The sequence below is a fragment of the Loxodonta africana genome, chromosome 18, assembly GCF_030014295.1.
Source record: "Loxodonta africana isolate mLoxAfr1 chromosome 18, mLoxAfr1.hap2, whole genome shotgun sequence".
NCBI classification, from domain to species: domain Eukaryota; kingdom Metazoa; phylum Chordata; class Mammalia; order Proboscidea; family Elephantidae; genus Loxodonta; species Loxodonta africana.
Window position 1 is genome coordinate 52,101,920 of NC_087359.1, and position 15,299 is coordinate 52,117,218.

The 15,299-nt window shown below is 43.8% G+C and overlaps 1 protein-coding gene across 4 annotated transcripts in view; it reads right to left on the bottom strand.

Annotated features, from left to right (window-relative positions):
• Positions 1-10,121: 10,121 nt before the first annotated feature.
• HNF1B (HNF1 homeobox B) overlaps positions 10,122-15,299 on the bottom strand; it is a 61,469-nt gene continuing 56,291 nt past the window's right edge. For 2 of the 4 annotated variants that reach the window (XM_023553486.2, XM_064271389.1), the window contains one exon: positions 10,122-10,171. In XM_023553486.2, the coding sequence (XP_023409254.1) occupies positions 10,122-10,171 (50 nt within the window). The remainder of the gene's footprint in view (positions 10,172-15,299) is intronic. The other 2 variants (XM_003414562.4, XM_003414563.4) reach the window with 1 other exon arrangement.

Consider the following 15,299-nt stretch of genomic DNA (forward strand, 5'->3'; position numbering starts at 1 on the left):
ACAACTTAACGTGGATACTTAATGAACTAATTTACTAAAGGGTCCTGGGCTCCGGATTGTCCCTGCAACTGCCTTGGTTGGCTTTATCACCATACCCCACCTCACTTTCCCTGACATAGCTGCTCCATTTTTACAATAAACTAGGGGTCAAGACCCCCGCTTATCTGATGATGTTGAGATTAGGTGATCCAGGGTCCATAGTGGGTTTGTTATGGATTCACTCTACAGTTATCAATGGTTTTCACGTTTTCGAAGAAGTGCAACCGCTGTATGTATTCATGCAGGTGTTAAGGCATTCATGCATTTGTTTATTCATTCAACAAGTCTTTATAGAGAGTACTGTGTACCAGGCACTGTATGAGGTACTGGAGAAATAGTAATGAGAAAGACTGACATGACCTCGGCCTCCTTAGACCTTGCAGTCTCATGTGGGAGACAAAATTAAATAGTCTCCAGGGAAACAAATGAAACAGGATCCAAGGGGGCAACCCCAGGGTCTTCTGCTACTGACTGCTCTTGGCCCTGGATGTGGGGTGACCCACCCTGCCCAATAGTATAAGTAAACACACAGTAGGTCTTGGACTAAGTAGATTGTCAGGGGTAATGGTGGGTTGTCTATAATTCCTCACATGAAGGTCAAAAAATATAAAATGAAAGTCCCATCTAAGTCCCCTCACCGTCCCAATTGCCCCAGAGACAAAGACCAAACAGTAAACGCGAAAACATGCTTGAGAATGAGAAAATTCATTATTTCATCCAATTCTCACATTAGATTTGCAAAGTTAAGTGGCATGGCTCTCCCGCATTTCAGACACAGATTCTGAGACCTTAGAAAGGTGAAAGCAGCCTGTTGAAGCTCACCTGGTCAGGACAGAACTAAGATAGGGCTTACCAATGATGTGGGGAGAAGTAGGGCCCAGGGTGTGACTCAATTCCACTGAACAATGCTGGGACTGGAGGCCTCCAATAACTCACTAGACAGACCCCTGCAGGTCTGGAGACTTTGGCTGCTGCTCCTTATCTTTCCTTCCAGGGCTCCCAATGGCTTGTGCAGATTCTATGGCTCCAGGTGTAAAAAACCCTGGACTCTAGAACTCAACTAAGAAAAAGCAGACCTGGTAAAACAATGGAAGTGTGGGCTTTGGAACTTATCCAAACAACCATAGCACTGTCCCTTCCTCCCCAAAGATTGACCAGTGACCCCTAAACCAGGGGACTGGATTGTTCCTGTGAAACCTGGCAGGGCTTTGGCAAATGCCTAACAAAGACTGTCCCTCTTTCCCACCCTTCACCTTTGGAGTATCTTAATCTAACCTAGTACTACCATTTAAAGGAAAATACAAGCAAATTTGGAGTGAGTTAGTTTGTACAGCTCATAATGTTTAGTCACCTTCCTAGGACATTAAGGCCTCCAGAAGAGTCACTGAAAAGTTTGTGAGGTCTACTAATTCCAGTGCGAGTGAGGAATGTGTTTATTCTTCCAAGGGGCAAAGATCCCCCACTCAAAGTGACGCTGCCACGTTGTGTAACCAGGAACACAGGTTGTTGCTGATGTAAATAAATGCCAGGGGCAGACCTGCCAGGAGCCTGGGTCTCCTTTTCCCAAAGCTGTTTCTTATGAATGGCTGTACCCAGTGAAGCAATTTCCTGCCTTGTAAATTTCTGCCCACCAAACCACATCTCCTATCTACCGCTGCCTCGCTCTGGGTCATAAAACAATTCCCCAGAAACCAATCACAGCCCGATCAGGAGTCCTTGAGTAACGAGAAAATTACCCTCCACCTGCAGACGTAATGACACTTACTAAGCTAGTGGCTTTGCAGTTTCTGAACGTAAACATCACATGCCCTGCCCCATGCCTTAGCTCTGCTCATCTGGGATGTGGGGCCCACATATTTGATTCTTAGGCCCTAGATCGTTTTGCTGAGACACCGTCAGGCTAGTGACCCATTGCCTTGACCTGAGGATCCTGCAGCTTGGAGAACACATTTCACTGTGTCAGATCATGATTTACAGAGCCAGGACAAGAGAAGTTCAGGCAAGGGTCCTAGGCATGCAGAGGATGGGTTGAGGGAATCCATAAGGATAGAAGACAACTTGTGTTGAAACAACGCTGGAAACTCATTGATTTAGATACTCAATTTGCATTTTGTGGTCCTTCAGACTGGAATGTCTCCTACAACTCCCATCCACCCAGTGAACTGCCACTCATTCTTCATGATACAGTTAAAAAATCTTCCAAAAAACCTTCTCTGATTTAAACCTAAGCAGAATTTCCTCCATTGTCCTACCACTATACCTTCTAACACCTACCCACTAGATTGCAATTACTTATTAACTTTTTCTCTCCAGCCAGGCTGCGAACTCCTTCAGGGCATCTTGGTATTTCCAGCACTCACCACAGTGCCTGGCCCAAAGTCAGTGTGCAAAAGGAGTTTGTTGAATGAATGAGTAAATGGGCATCCTCACCACACTTAGATGCTTTGCATATTGAAAATGTACAAAGAATATTGTCAAAGGAATAAAAATCCTGAGTTAGCCCCATAGTAGGTAATGAGAGGAATAAGATAAGGTGTCTGTCCTTAAGAAGTTTGCAATCTGGTTGTCTTTCTGTGAATGGTAGGATTGTTTGCAGTGGGGAGTAAGATTGGACCGGTGGTTAGGCGGAAGGTTTTTTTTTTTTTTTTGCTTTGTTTTGTTTTCCCTCTCTTTGAGTGCCAGTTCAGAAGCTAAAATGGGTTTGAGAGGTGGCCTGCTTTTTTTTTAACTCACTGAAGTCTTTTAACTTTAACTTTTAGAATAGAACTGTACTGGCCATGATTCTAACTAGTCGTGGTACTAAACTAGCCATAAGGCATCACACAGGACTGCCATTTTATCTCTTTCTTTTCTCTTTATCCCTATCTGTAAAAGTAATACCAATGACTTCCTCCTTCCTTTGAATCTTGGGAGGCATTAGAGAGTGGTAGTTATGGTGGTGGTGGTAGGTGTACATTTGGGTCATTTTCCAGACATAACACTAGTTAACGTTATGATATACATACACTTAATCAATCATTCCTTCATTCAAAAAATACTAAATGCCTAATACGTGCCAGGTATCAGATGCTGGGAAAAAGTGAAAAAAACACAAAGTCCCTGCCCTCACAAAGCTTATATTTAGGGCGAAAGGGGAGATATTCTAGTGAAGGTAGGAATGGGACCTGTCATGTTCTTCCATATTGTATTCCCAGCAGGGCTGGATGCTAATAGCTAATGTTTATTGAGCATTTCCTTATGTGCCAGAGCTCTGGTGGTACAGTGATTAAATCTACAGCTGCTAACCAAAAGGTCGGCAGTTGGAATTCACTACCACTCCTTAGAAACCTTGTGGGGCAGTTCTGCTCCGTCCTGCAGGGTCGCTATGAATTGGAATCGACTTGACAATGGGTTTCTCATGTGCCAGGCAAAGGGTTTTACGTGCCTTGTATCTCATTTAATCCTTATGAGAACCCTATTTTCAGGTAAAGAAACAGACTAACCTACCTAGGATCACATGGTTAGTAAGTGGTAGAGCCAGGATTAGAACCCAGACTTGTTTAACTACCCAGCCTGAGCTCATAACCACAACTGCGTCTGCCAACAGTAAATATTTACTAGATGAATAAATGGGTGGATGAATGGTTAACCCTACCTATAGTGGCAATCTTTTGTTTTGCCTCCATGATACAAACACGAGCAACATGTTTAAGTTTTTCATTTACTTACTGATTCAAACTTCTCCAAAGTGTGGCCTCTGTCGAAAGTAGATTTTATGAAGATTAAGAAACAACCATTTTTCTTGTTACCATCCATGCTTTCTTGGAAAGACAACCTATTTCATAAAAAATAATGAATTATAATTGAGAAAAGTTGATTTAGGTTTTGTACAAAAGAAACTATAACCTTAAGTTCTCTTTTTTGGATTTGTGATAAAGTCTCTTAATGGCTCCAAAGACATCAGGTCCTAATCCCTGGAAACTATAAATGTTACTTTATAAGGAAACAGGTCTTTGCAGACATGATCAACTAAGGAAGATTATCCCAGATAATCTTGGTCAATCACATGTATCCTCATAAGAGGGAAGACAAGGGAGATTTGACACACACCCACAGAAGAAGAGGAGGCAATGTGACCAGGGAGGCAGAAACAGGAGTGATACAGCCACAAGCCAAGGAATGCCGGCAGCCACCAAAAGGTGGAAGGGGCAAGGGATGGATTCTCCTCTAGAGCCTCCTGAAGAAGTGGGTCCTACCGACACCTTGATTTGGGCCCAGCAATACTGATTTTGGACTTCTGGCCCCCAGAACTGTGAGAAAATAAATTTATGCTGTTTTAAGCCCCAATTTGTGGTAATTTGTTACAGCAGCCACAGGAAACAAATAGTCTCCTAGAGGAGGAGGCAGCAAGGGGAAAAAGTCCTGAAGTCTTCAGCTACCAACACAGGTGATTCAGAAATATTTACTCATCTATCTTTCTGGTGAGGATGCCCAAAAGGAGTCCTGACTTGGAAAACGAGTAGATCCCCCTACAAAAATGAATCGACCTCCTTCCTCCCATCCCACCCCCCTCTCCCCCTTTCTGCTTTGTGTTTCGTCCTAGTACATAACAACACCTGATGTGGACTCTAGTTGTTTAGTTAGTTATCATTGGCTCCCTTCTAGTTGAACATAAACTCCATGAGAGAAGTGACATTTTAAAATGCTTTTCTCCTCATGCCTAGAAGAGTATGTGGCACATAGAAAGGACTCCAATGTGTCGAATGAGTGAGTGAATGTCATGTTATGACCACCTAAAGAGCCTTGGGATATGATAATATCAGCCAACACAGCATGACATACTACCAAGATGCTTCCTAAAATAGCACTTAAAAAAAAAAAAACAAACTGAGATAGATTTCAAGCTCAGATAACACTTTTTTCTCCCACTTTTTACAATGCCAATTTCTATTTCCTACTTTGTTTAGGCCTTGGAATCATCTTTGATGCCTCTCTTTGTCACACACCACTACTAAACCGTTAGCAAATCCTGGTGCTCGAACTTCAGAAATCTCTACCACCACCCCCTGGTCTAAACCACCATCATCTCTTGCCTGGATTATGGCAATAGCCTTCTGCTGTCACTCTTGGGTTCCCTACATCTCAGCAAACAGAGGGATTCTTTTAGAACGTAAGTCAGATCTTGTTCCTGCTTTTCTCAAAACTCTTTGAAGGCTCCCAGCTCACTCAGAGTAAAAGCCATACAAAGTCCTTATAGCACCTGGTGGCAAGGCCCTATGCCATTTGTCATTGTGCCCCGGTATTCCACTTACTCTCTGACCCACCACTTTCCTCTTGTTCAGCTCCGCTTTTCTGTTCCTGCCTCGGGTCTTTGCATTCACTGTTCCCTCTGCCTGGAATGTTCTCCTAGCTGGTGTCCACATGGCTTCCTCCCTCAGCGGCCTCAGGGATCTCAAATGTTACTTTCTCAGCGAGGCCTTCTCTGCCATCCCATTTAAAATTGCTGCCCTCATCAGACACGTACGCGCTTGCTCACAAACACACGCTCACACACACACACACATTCACATATTTTTTTACTGTCTATCTCTCTGCATTAAAATATACATTCCATGAGGGGGGATATTTTGTCTGTTTTGTCCTCTGATGTATTCCCAGTGACTAGAACAAAAGTCCCTGGCACACAGTCCAAAACCAAATCCATTGCCATCAAGTCAATTCCAAATCATAGCGACCCTATAGGACAGAGTAGAACTACCCCATAGGGTTTCGAAGGAGCAGCTGGTGGATTCCAACTGCTGACCTCTTGGTTAGCAGCCAAACTCTTAACCACTGCACCATCAGGGCATACAGTCAAAACCAAACCAAACTCATCGCGGTCGAGTCGATTCCAACTCATAGTGACCCTATAGGACAGAGTAGAACTGCCCAATAGGGTTTCCAGGGAGCACCTGGTGGATTTGAACTGCTGATCTTTTGGTTAGCAGCCATAGCTCTTAACCACTATGCCACCAGGGTTTCCAAGGCACAAAGTAGGTAACAGTAAATATTTCTTGAATAAATGAACAAGAAAAATTATTTTGGACCAGATGATGTTTCCAAAAGCAGAGAAATACATAGAAGGTCTTATAATGACTTAAAAAATCAAGCGTGCTTTTCTTATACTGGAATTTTTTTTTGTCCTTTAAAAAAAAATTGCTTTTCTTGTTTTATATCTTCCATAATTTGACTGGGAATAAATGTAATAGAATCAGTTTTTAAGGGTGTCTGGAAAACAGGGCACAGGAAAAAAAATTGCCTTTTGGGAATACAACACACTATAGTATCTGGTAAGGAAATTAAATAATGTGTGGAAATTGCAAATAGCTTGTGCTTGTGTTGCGAGGACCTGTTAGCATAAGTGTGCGTACACATACCACATGAAAACTGCTTTGATGATCCCTGCTTTTGATGTTGTCCTCCTCATGTTTATTTTGTTCTCTCTCCCTTAGAAAGTGTATGTGCATGCACATAGCACCTTGCATTCACCCAGGAAAAAGAAATGTTCATCCAGGCGTGTGCGAAGTCTGCACACCCCAAAGAGTCATTTCTAAAATACACTCACGTTATAAATCTTGGCTGACAATCCAGTATTTGCCTAGCAGAAATGACCTCTGCATCTTTGGGGGTGGGGGGGCTTATAGGCATTTGGTTCAGCTGATTGTAATTTCTTAGAAATATTCAGCCTATTTGATGTGGTTGGGAGATGTTCAAAGCACTGAAACATGGATGTGTCATATTGCACAGTGCAGTCCAATACTGACAGTCTCTTATTTTCCGGGACAGATTTGATGGCATCTGTTTCAGTTAATTCCTAACTGAAAGGCAACACATCAGCCCTGATTTTCCCTGGGCAGCAGTTCCTGTGTTCTTCCTCACCCACACCTTTCTCGGCTCCTGGACTTCTCCGGGAGCCCCACCCCCTTTGCAAGCTCAAAGCTGGTTTTAGGTCCAGCCTCTCAGCTCTCTGTGGCCCTCCTACTCACTGCAAACTCATCACATTTTATCTTCTTTCCCTAAGGAAGACAAAGTCACTCCCCAGGCAAGCCTGTCCCCTCTCCTTAGATCTTCCCTTCCTGACTCATCCTTAGTTCACCTCTCGATTTGCCATCCACATAGCAATGAAAAAAATCATTTTACCAATTATTGGCAGTTTTCTTTAATAAGCAACAGATTTGTGATTAGGTTACCAGGAAATATCAAGCAAGGCCAAAGACTATATGAGAAGGGACTCTGGGATGGCCTAATATCAATACTTGCTAACACATAGCGCTCACTAGGTATCAAGCACAGTTCCAAGGATTTAAGACAGATTAACTCATTTATTCTTCAAATGACCTTGTGAAGTGGTATAAAGTACTATCCCAATTTTGTAGGAGGACACAGGGTACCAGAGAGGTGAAGCAGTACAGCTGGAGAGTCTATGTAATCAAGGCATTCTGGCTCCAAAAGAATATCAAAGACTTTTCCCCAACTGTGACCCAAGAACTTAGATTCTTTGGCTGTCCTCATTGTATTCTTATCAAGCTGAATTCAGTAGCTAACACTCCATTATCTAAACCTTTGAAGGGAATACTCCACAACTGTTTGCATGGAAAAGTTCAATAGTTTTTAAGGTGGGTCTTCATCCCTAATTTCACCTTCTATTCCGGGATGTTAAAATGATCTGCCTTCCCCAGAGCTCAACCTTGAAAATGACAGCAGATCATGGTAAAAAATAAAACCATCTATTAGCCTGTTGCTCCATAACATGCTGGCAAGAAGGTATCTGGGAGTTTTTAGCTGCAAATAAATCTGCAAAGTGGATGTTTCACATCTGGGCCCACACATAGTGGGACCCCTTGTCCCTCTTACAGACACTGGAGGTACATCCCTGTTTGATTTAAAAGAAGGGAGGTGCTAACCTCTCTGGTGCTTCCAGTTGCCAGGGTCAGGAAATGTCCCTAGAGACTGATGCTAGTTTTTCCCTAGCCCACCCACCTTCCCTCCTTTCCACCTGCATCTCTGCCCAGATAACCTCTTTTATCTATATGACCTTCCAGATTCTCAGGGTTGTTGCAACAATATAAGATCTAAAATCTACCAAATGCAGATACTTGCTGTTCCAGAAACAACATAGGTCCTGGAGTTTAAGACCTCTACTTTCCTTCCTCTTCCTGGAACTCACAGGTCCCAGGGGTAGCTGGAGACATTCTTCAGGAGATCCTAACTAGTGAAAGGGGATCTTGGCTTCTTTAACACTGTGGTGCTTGGCCTTGTCACCAGTCCTTCTCAACTATGGGCTTTGGCCACTTCAGCCTAAATTACACTGTCCTGGGGATCCAGGAAGAAATGGAGGTCAGCATTTTCATATTCATCCATCCCTGCCCTGGGTACTTAGTAGATACTCAGTAAATCTGCCTGGCTCACCAAGACTCACATCTTCTCCCACAAGGATATTGACAAAGCTTGTTGCTCAGGCCTGGTCAGTATGGTTCCCTTGATTACACTTTCCCTTGGAAATGCTCTGTCCAAAAGTGAAAAACCATAGACCTGAGGGTCTTTCTTATGCAAAAGAGGAGGCAGCAAAGAAGACAGGTCCATCCTCTTTACTCCTGGAGTCAACACTGAATTGTCCCTGCTCAGGGATTCTCCAGGCCTTTGGCTTTTCACCTTCAGGACTATTTGTATTCATTAGCATCCCCACCAGAGAGAAAATCTCAGGCAGGAGCCAATACCCACAAGAACCCCTTCTCCTAGTGACTAACAGCCCTACAGAAGGAAGGGTGGGAGGAAAAGCTAGAATTAGTGTTTAAAATGAGATTGAAAACTTATCCACAGGGTTCCCATTCTTCCTTCTTTTTATTTGTTCCTGTGACCACAAGTCACCAAGAATTGGCTCTATCGCTTTACTCCTGTGAGTTGCAGAGAAGAAAAGGGCGTTGGATCCAGCTCTGACCTGTAGAGTCTATCTGACGAATAAACTCTTCCTTACCTTGATTAGCAGTAAGGCCACCATAAAGAATTTGGATATGACAGCAAGTGAAAGTCATCCACCTCTCTATATCCCCAGACTATACACTTTGTGATTTTAGCAGAGCAAACGGAAAATTCCACAGAGATGTAGGGCCAAGGGTTCCTGGTGGAACTGTGGCAGGGGAAGTGTCAGAGACAGAAATATGAGACTCTGGGCAGTGATAAAATAAATTGTTTTAATGGGAGGCTTTCTGAAAGGCCAACTTTTTCTTTTGCTACCAGTTTTCCTACCCTGGGGTTTTTTGGGGGTGCCCCGGCTGGACCTCTAAGCCCACAGGAAGCTAGGATGGTATTCTGATCCCATGTTCAGCCCCTCCACAGATCTGGAGGTGTGTCTTAAGATCAGGAGACAGGAGTTAGCTGGCAGTCAGTCTAAAATATATAGTCACTCTGTGTGTCCAGGCCTGAGGGTGGGGGCAAAGGACCTCACTTCCAACTTAGGGTATTTCTCCATAGGGGAAGAGAGAGGGAGAAAATCACTTCTGAAGGTTCAACTCTGACCTTTACAAAGAAAACTAATAAACACTTTAGTATTATATACAGGGCAGAAGAGAGAGGAAGTAAAGGGGAAATTGCACTTAATTACAGTAGTTTATAATTTACACGCATTGGACGAATTTACTTCTTTAAAAGAAATCTCAAGATCATTTGGGGATGGGGCCAAGGGGAAGGAGTTTGCTGATATTTACAGTGTATTTGGCTCAGTTCAATAGCACGTGTCCTCCTCTCCTCATTTCAGTAACAGATTCAAGTTTTCTCATGAGTTTGTTCGATGAAGGAGCAAAATGTAGACACTGCAGCTTTCTCTGACTCTTCCATGGTTTCTTGTCTCCCAAGTTTATGACAGACAAGACTTTGGGAGAGTCATCATGACAATACTGCATAGAAGGGAAGCTGAGCTTCAGGCTGGGCCTCCCAAGAGCGGATTGTCCGAGACGCCAGCAGGATGTCAGGTAAGCTGGAACCTCTCACAGATGCTTGTCAGGTCACTGGGCTTTTCCATGACAGCTTCCCAGAGGGTGATGGTGTGGAAAATAGGATCCTTGTTGCTACGCACAAAGTAAGTGATGTGTGGGCATCACCAGGCTTGGAGAGGACACTGCAGAGAGAAGGAGAAAGAGCTCAGCTGTGTGCATTTTAGCAGGGACACAGACCATTAGTTTGGCTTCTCCAAGAGCACCAACACCCAAATCAACCAACAAAGAGCTGAGGGTGGAGGGCTGGCGACCTCCTGTGTGCTGCATTCTGCAATGTTAGTCCAAAAGCAGACTCCATTTTGGAAAATGTGGGAGCCAGATTTTTTGGCCACTTCAGAAGGGGGAAGTGAATTGCTGGGGACCTGGAGATAGTTATAGCTTGCAGCCCTTTATCCTGAAGTGGGCTCCTTTTGCTGTGAGACTGCTCAGTATGGTTCAGAAGACAGCTGTACAGGGAGCTCTTGCCTCTCATGTAAGTGAGGGTCTCTTCCTAAGACCGCTAAGAACAGGGATCCCTAAACCACTGCTTCCCAAATTTTAATGTGCATACAAGTACCCAACACAACCCAGTGCCGTCGAGTCAATTCAGACTCATAGTGACCCTATAGGACAGAGTAGAACTGCCCCATAGAGTTTCCAAGGAGCGCCTGGTGGATTTGAACTGCCAACCCTTTGGTTAGCAGCCGTAGCACTTAACCACTATGCCATACAAGTACCAGGGACCCTATTAAAGTAGGCCTGGCGTGGGGCCTCAGATCCTCTGTTTCTAATAAGGTCCAGGTTGTCCTGGTGCTGCTGATCCACGGTCCATACTTTGACCAGCAAGGCCATAAACAATATGAGGAAATTACCACTTATTCCAACTATCCATCAGGGAAGGAGGTTTGAGAGAGCCGAGTGCTTTCTGCAGGTTTGTTATTATTAGGAAGGGAAGGCCTGGGGAAGGATCCAAGGACTGAAGGCCTGTGGTACTATACTTCTCAAAGCGCCAGGGCAGAAGACCCCAAAAAGTCTAGAGAAGCCCTCTGAGAGGTGCCACATGACCCAGCCCAGGGTAGCCACCCGTTCAAGGGCTCTGGGCTGCATTCATGTTAACTGCCATGCAATATCATTACTCTCCTTTTTTCTCCCAGGGAGTCCGTTTTTGCTTGCCTCTGCCTCCTTCTTCCCTTTTGCTTTTGTTGGCATCTAAGGGGAAAAGTTCTGCATTTTGTCTTTTGGCCTAATTTTCTCAAGGGTTCCCCTCAAACACACATACACTCACACACACACACATACACATACACACACACTACTAAAGGCCTATTATTCTATTATTACCTCATTCCATAACCCTATTTGAGGTTACCATTACCTCCATTTTATAGATTAGGAAAGACTCAAAGAGAGTCAGTGAATTAATTGTCCAAGAAGTAGGAGAGTGTGGAGCCGGAGATTCAAGCCCAGTTTTGGGTAACCTCCAAACATGTGTTCTTTCTACAATGCCCTGAGGTTCAGAGCCCTCTACTAGCTTTGTGCTCTTGGTCAAGTTACTCTTTCCATGCCTCAGTTTCTTGACCTGTAAAATGTGATATTAAGAGACCCTACCTCAGGGGGTTGTTGTGAAGATTAGAGGAGTTTATACATGTCAAGTACTTAGAATGGTGCTTGGCATAATTGTTATTCTTAATACTGTATTGCACAGGGTTACTCAGACCGTGATGCTCTTTTGAGTCCTCTTAAGAGTAAGATTGAGCTGCACATTCATTTGATGAGACAGGTTTCTGATCCTTTTAAATTCTTTAGGCCTTGGTCAGGATCCTCTGATACCCTTTGCCTCCTCTTCCTCTCTCTACCCACCCCCACTCTCAAGTCTCTTTACTTCCCACTATCAGCCTTTTTCCAATTTTCAGAATTCAGGTGGAGGAGAGAGAAAATGGCTTGTGACCTTGCAGGTTTCAATAGAAGAGCAAACAAGAAGGGCAGATAAGGAGACGCCAGCAAGATTCTATGACCTGTCATTAGGGATGGGCTTCCCAGCTATCAAATGTTTGCTCACATAATAAAATGGTGGCAGAGCCCTAAATGTTGTCAGAGGAACTAGAGTTATTTGCCCCCTTCAGAGTCTAAACACAAACATCTGATAAGGGGTACACTGTAGTCCCTCAGAAACGGAGGCCCAGCATACCCAGCCCCATGGGGCCTTGCCCAGAAGATCTTTGAGTGACTATGAAGCCCTCCATCCGAAAGGGGTGGTAGCTGTAGGTATTGTTAAGGACACCCTAATTCTATGAGGATTCCTCAGATAATGGTAATAGCTAACATACTGTGTGCAAGGCACCATGCTAAGGGCTTTCCATGCATCATAGCAATTAATTCTTACATCAGCCCTTTGAGGTAGATAATTACTCATTCATTTAACATATTTTGGAGTGTCTGCTACATTCTTAGCACTTTTTTTAGGCACTGAGAATGCAGATATGAAAAAGACACTGTCCATATCCTTGTGGAGCTAATGTTCTAGTGGGGGCTTTGGACAATAAACAAGTAAAGATATATAGACACACACACACTCAATTACAATTTTAGGTGGGGATGAGTCCTCTTGTAGAAAAATAAGCATGGTAAAAGGTTGGGTGAGTTGAGGGAAAAGGGAATAATTTAGGGAGTGGGACCAGGAGAGGCCTCTTTGAGATGGTGACATTTAAACTAAATGAAATGAAGAAGCAAGCATGTAAAGATGCAAGTTTAGAGTGTTCCAGGCAAAACGTACCCTAAATGCAAAATTCCTGAGGTGGGAATTAGCTCTGGTATGGCTGAAGCAGCAAGCCAGAGAGGAGAGGAGGAGGTGAGAATGGGGACATTGGCAATGGTCCAATCACATAGGGCTTTGTAAGCCTCTGAATTTTATTCTGGTTGTTATGGGAAGCTATTGGAAGGTTTTGAGCAGGGGAGTGATATGACTGATTTTGCTTTTTAAGAAATCATTCTGGTGGCTGTGTAGCAAATAGATGGTAGTGGGGCAAGAGTAGATGCAGGAGATGGGGGTGGGAGGAACTGTAGGAGACCAGTAAGAGATAAGGTGACCTGGACTAGGACAGTACTGATGGAGATGGTGAGAGATGGTCAGATTTAAGATGCATTTTGTAGAATGCCTAGCAGAACATATTGATGTACTGGATGTGGGATGTGGAGAGAAAAATCAAGGGTACTCTTAGGGCTCTCTCACCTACAACTGGTACTATTTGCTGAAATGGAGAAGCCCACAGAGGAAGCAGTTAGGGTTGAGAGAAACTCAGGCAAAATGAAAAGTTCCTGTTTTAGGCATGCTCTCTTTGAGATGGTGCAATGGTTAAGTGCTCGGCTGTTAACCAAGAGGTTGGCGGTTTGAACCCACCAGCATCTCCGTGGGAGAAAGATCTGGTGATCTGCTTCCATAAAGATTATAGCCTAGGAAACCCTATGAGTCAGTTCTACTGTCGCTATGTGACAAAATCGACTCGGCAATACCTAACAACAACATCAGCTATATTAGGCACACATGTGCCCATGCCCATGAGTTTGTGAATGGGCATGAAGATGCCAGTCTAGAGTGGTCTCAAGAGAGAATTGAGGGTGAGGAAGTGAAGATAGAGAGTATACATAACTCACTTCTATTTTTATTAACTTACATTAGAGTAATTGTAGCTCTATTAATGAAAAATAATTATTGCAATTCCAATTTTACAGAAAAGGGAACTGGGGCCTAAAAAGAGTATAAGTAACTCATCCAGGGTCTCACAACTGCAAAATGTGTGCTCTAAACCACTTGTAAGATTGCTTCCTTCAGTCTTCTGAATGTGGCAACAAGGGGAAATAAATGTCCTTTGTCATTTAAAAATCTCCTTCTAAAGCTTTAGAGACACTCATGGTTGCCAGGAAGGAAAGTGGAGTGTGACCCAGCTTCCAAAAAAAATGTACTAGATTATTCCTTTGAGCCAAGCACTGAGTTAAGGGTTTTACAATTCTTACTGCATCTGGTCCTTTCAACGATCCCATTATTCTCACTTTACAGGTGAGGAAACTGAGGCTTAGAGAGGCTAAGACAGTTCCCTGTGGTCATGCAGTTAAACAGTGGTAAAATCTTGAGCCTGGGTCTGCCTAACTCTAAAGTCCAAGTTCCTAACAATCAGGCAATAGTGCCTCACTGTGCAATGAAAGGGGCTGGGAGGGAGAAGAACAGCTGCAAGGAATTTATGATGAGGTGCCCACCTTCTTGTCAGCACCCTCGGCTAGTGACTGCTCTGGAGGCCCTCCCTTGACCTCCCTATAAACTGGGAAGTGCAGCAACAGCAGGTAGGGAAGTCATGGAAGCAGGAGTCAGCTCACAGCCTGCCCACACTTGTTCTGACCGAGGTCAGTGCTTGCTGCAGTGTGTGTTTCCAGACTGCCGGGCATTGTTTTTCAGAGCTTAGCATGGCCCACTCAGACAGTACCTCACTGGCACCCAAGGGCTGAGGAGGAGAAGGTATATGCTCTGCAAAGGACAGATGGGAGTAGCTGCAGGAGGATTCTGGATAAGAAGGTCCCAGCCTGAGGTTCCTGAAAAGTGATCCACGACCCCCCTGGGGCATATCTGTCTTGATAATAGGAAGTATTGAGATCAGACAGATACAATTTCAAATCCTGGTTTTAGCCTTATACCTTTATAACCTTGGGTCATCATTATGGGTGCTTAAAAATAGATAGGAAGGATTGTAAATGTGGAAGTTGTTGTGTTGGCCAATATTTTAGTAAATAGATTTTCACCACAATTTTTAAAAAATGGATAGGAAGGCAAGTACCGTTAAAGGAATGAGTTTAGGATTTGGAGTCAGAAGACCTAAGTCTGGAGGTCCAGCTCCAGAACTTATCATCCATGTGACCTTGGCCAGATTCCTTCCCATCTATGAACCTCAGTTTCCCGCTCTGTAAATCAGGTGTAAAAATATCTACCTTATAGAATGAGAGGGAGGGTTGGCCAGGAAAGGTAAATAGGAAAAGCACCCAGAGTACTTCTTGGCAAATGGGAAGCATTTAAAATGTGCTAGTTCTGAATGTATTCATTTATTCATATTTACTGAGATCTACACTAGTTTTTTTTTTTTTTTTTTTTTTACTATAGCCTAGGCATTTGGCTAAGCACAAAGGGCTTGGTTCCCTTGAGAGGCCCTTGAACTGTTTGTTTCTTCCCTGGGGGTGGATGAGAGGGAACCCCTGTGTCACCAGGAGAATGGGAAACAGTGATCTGCA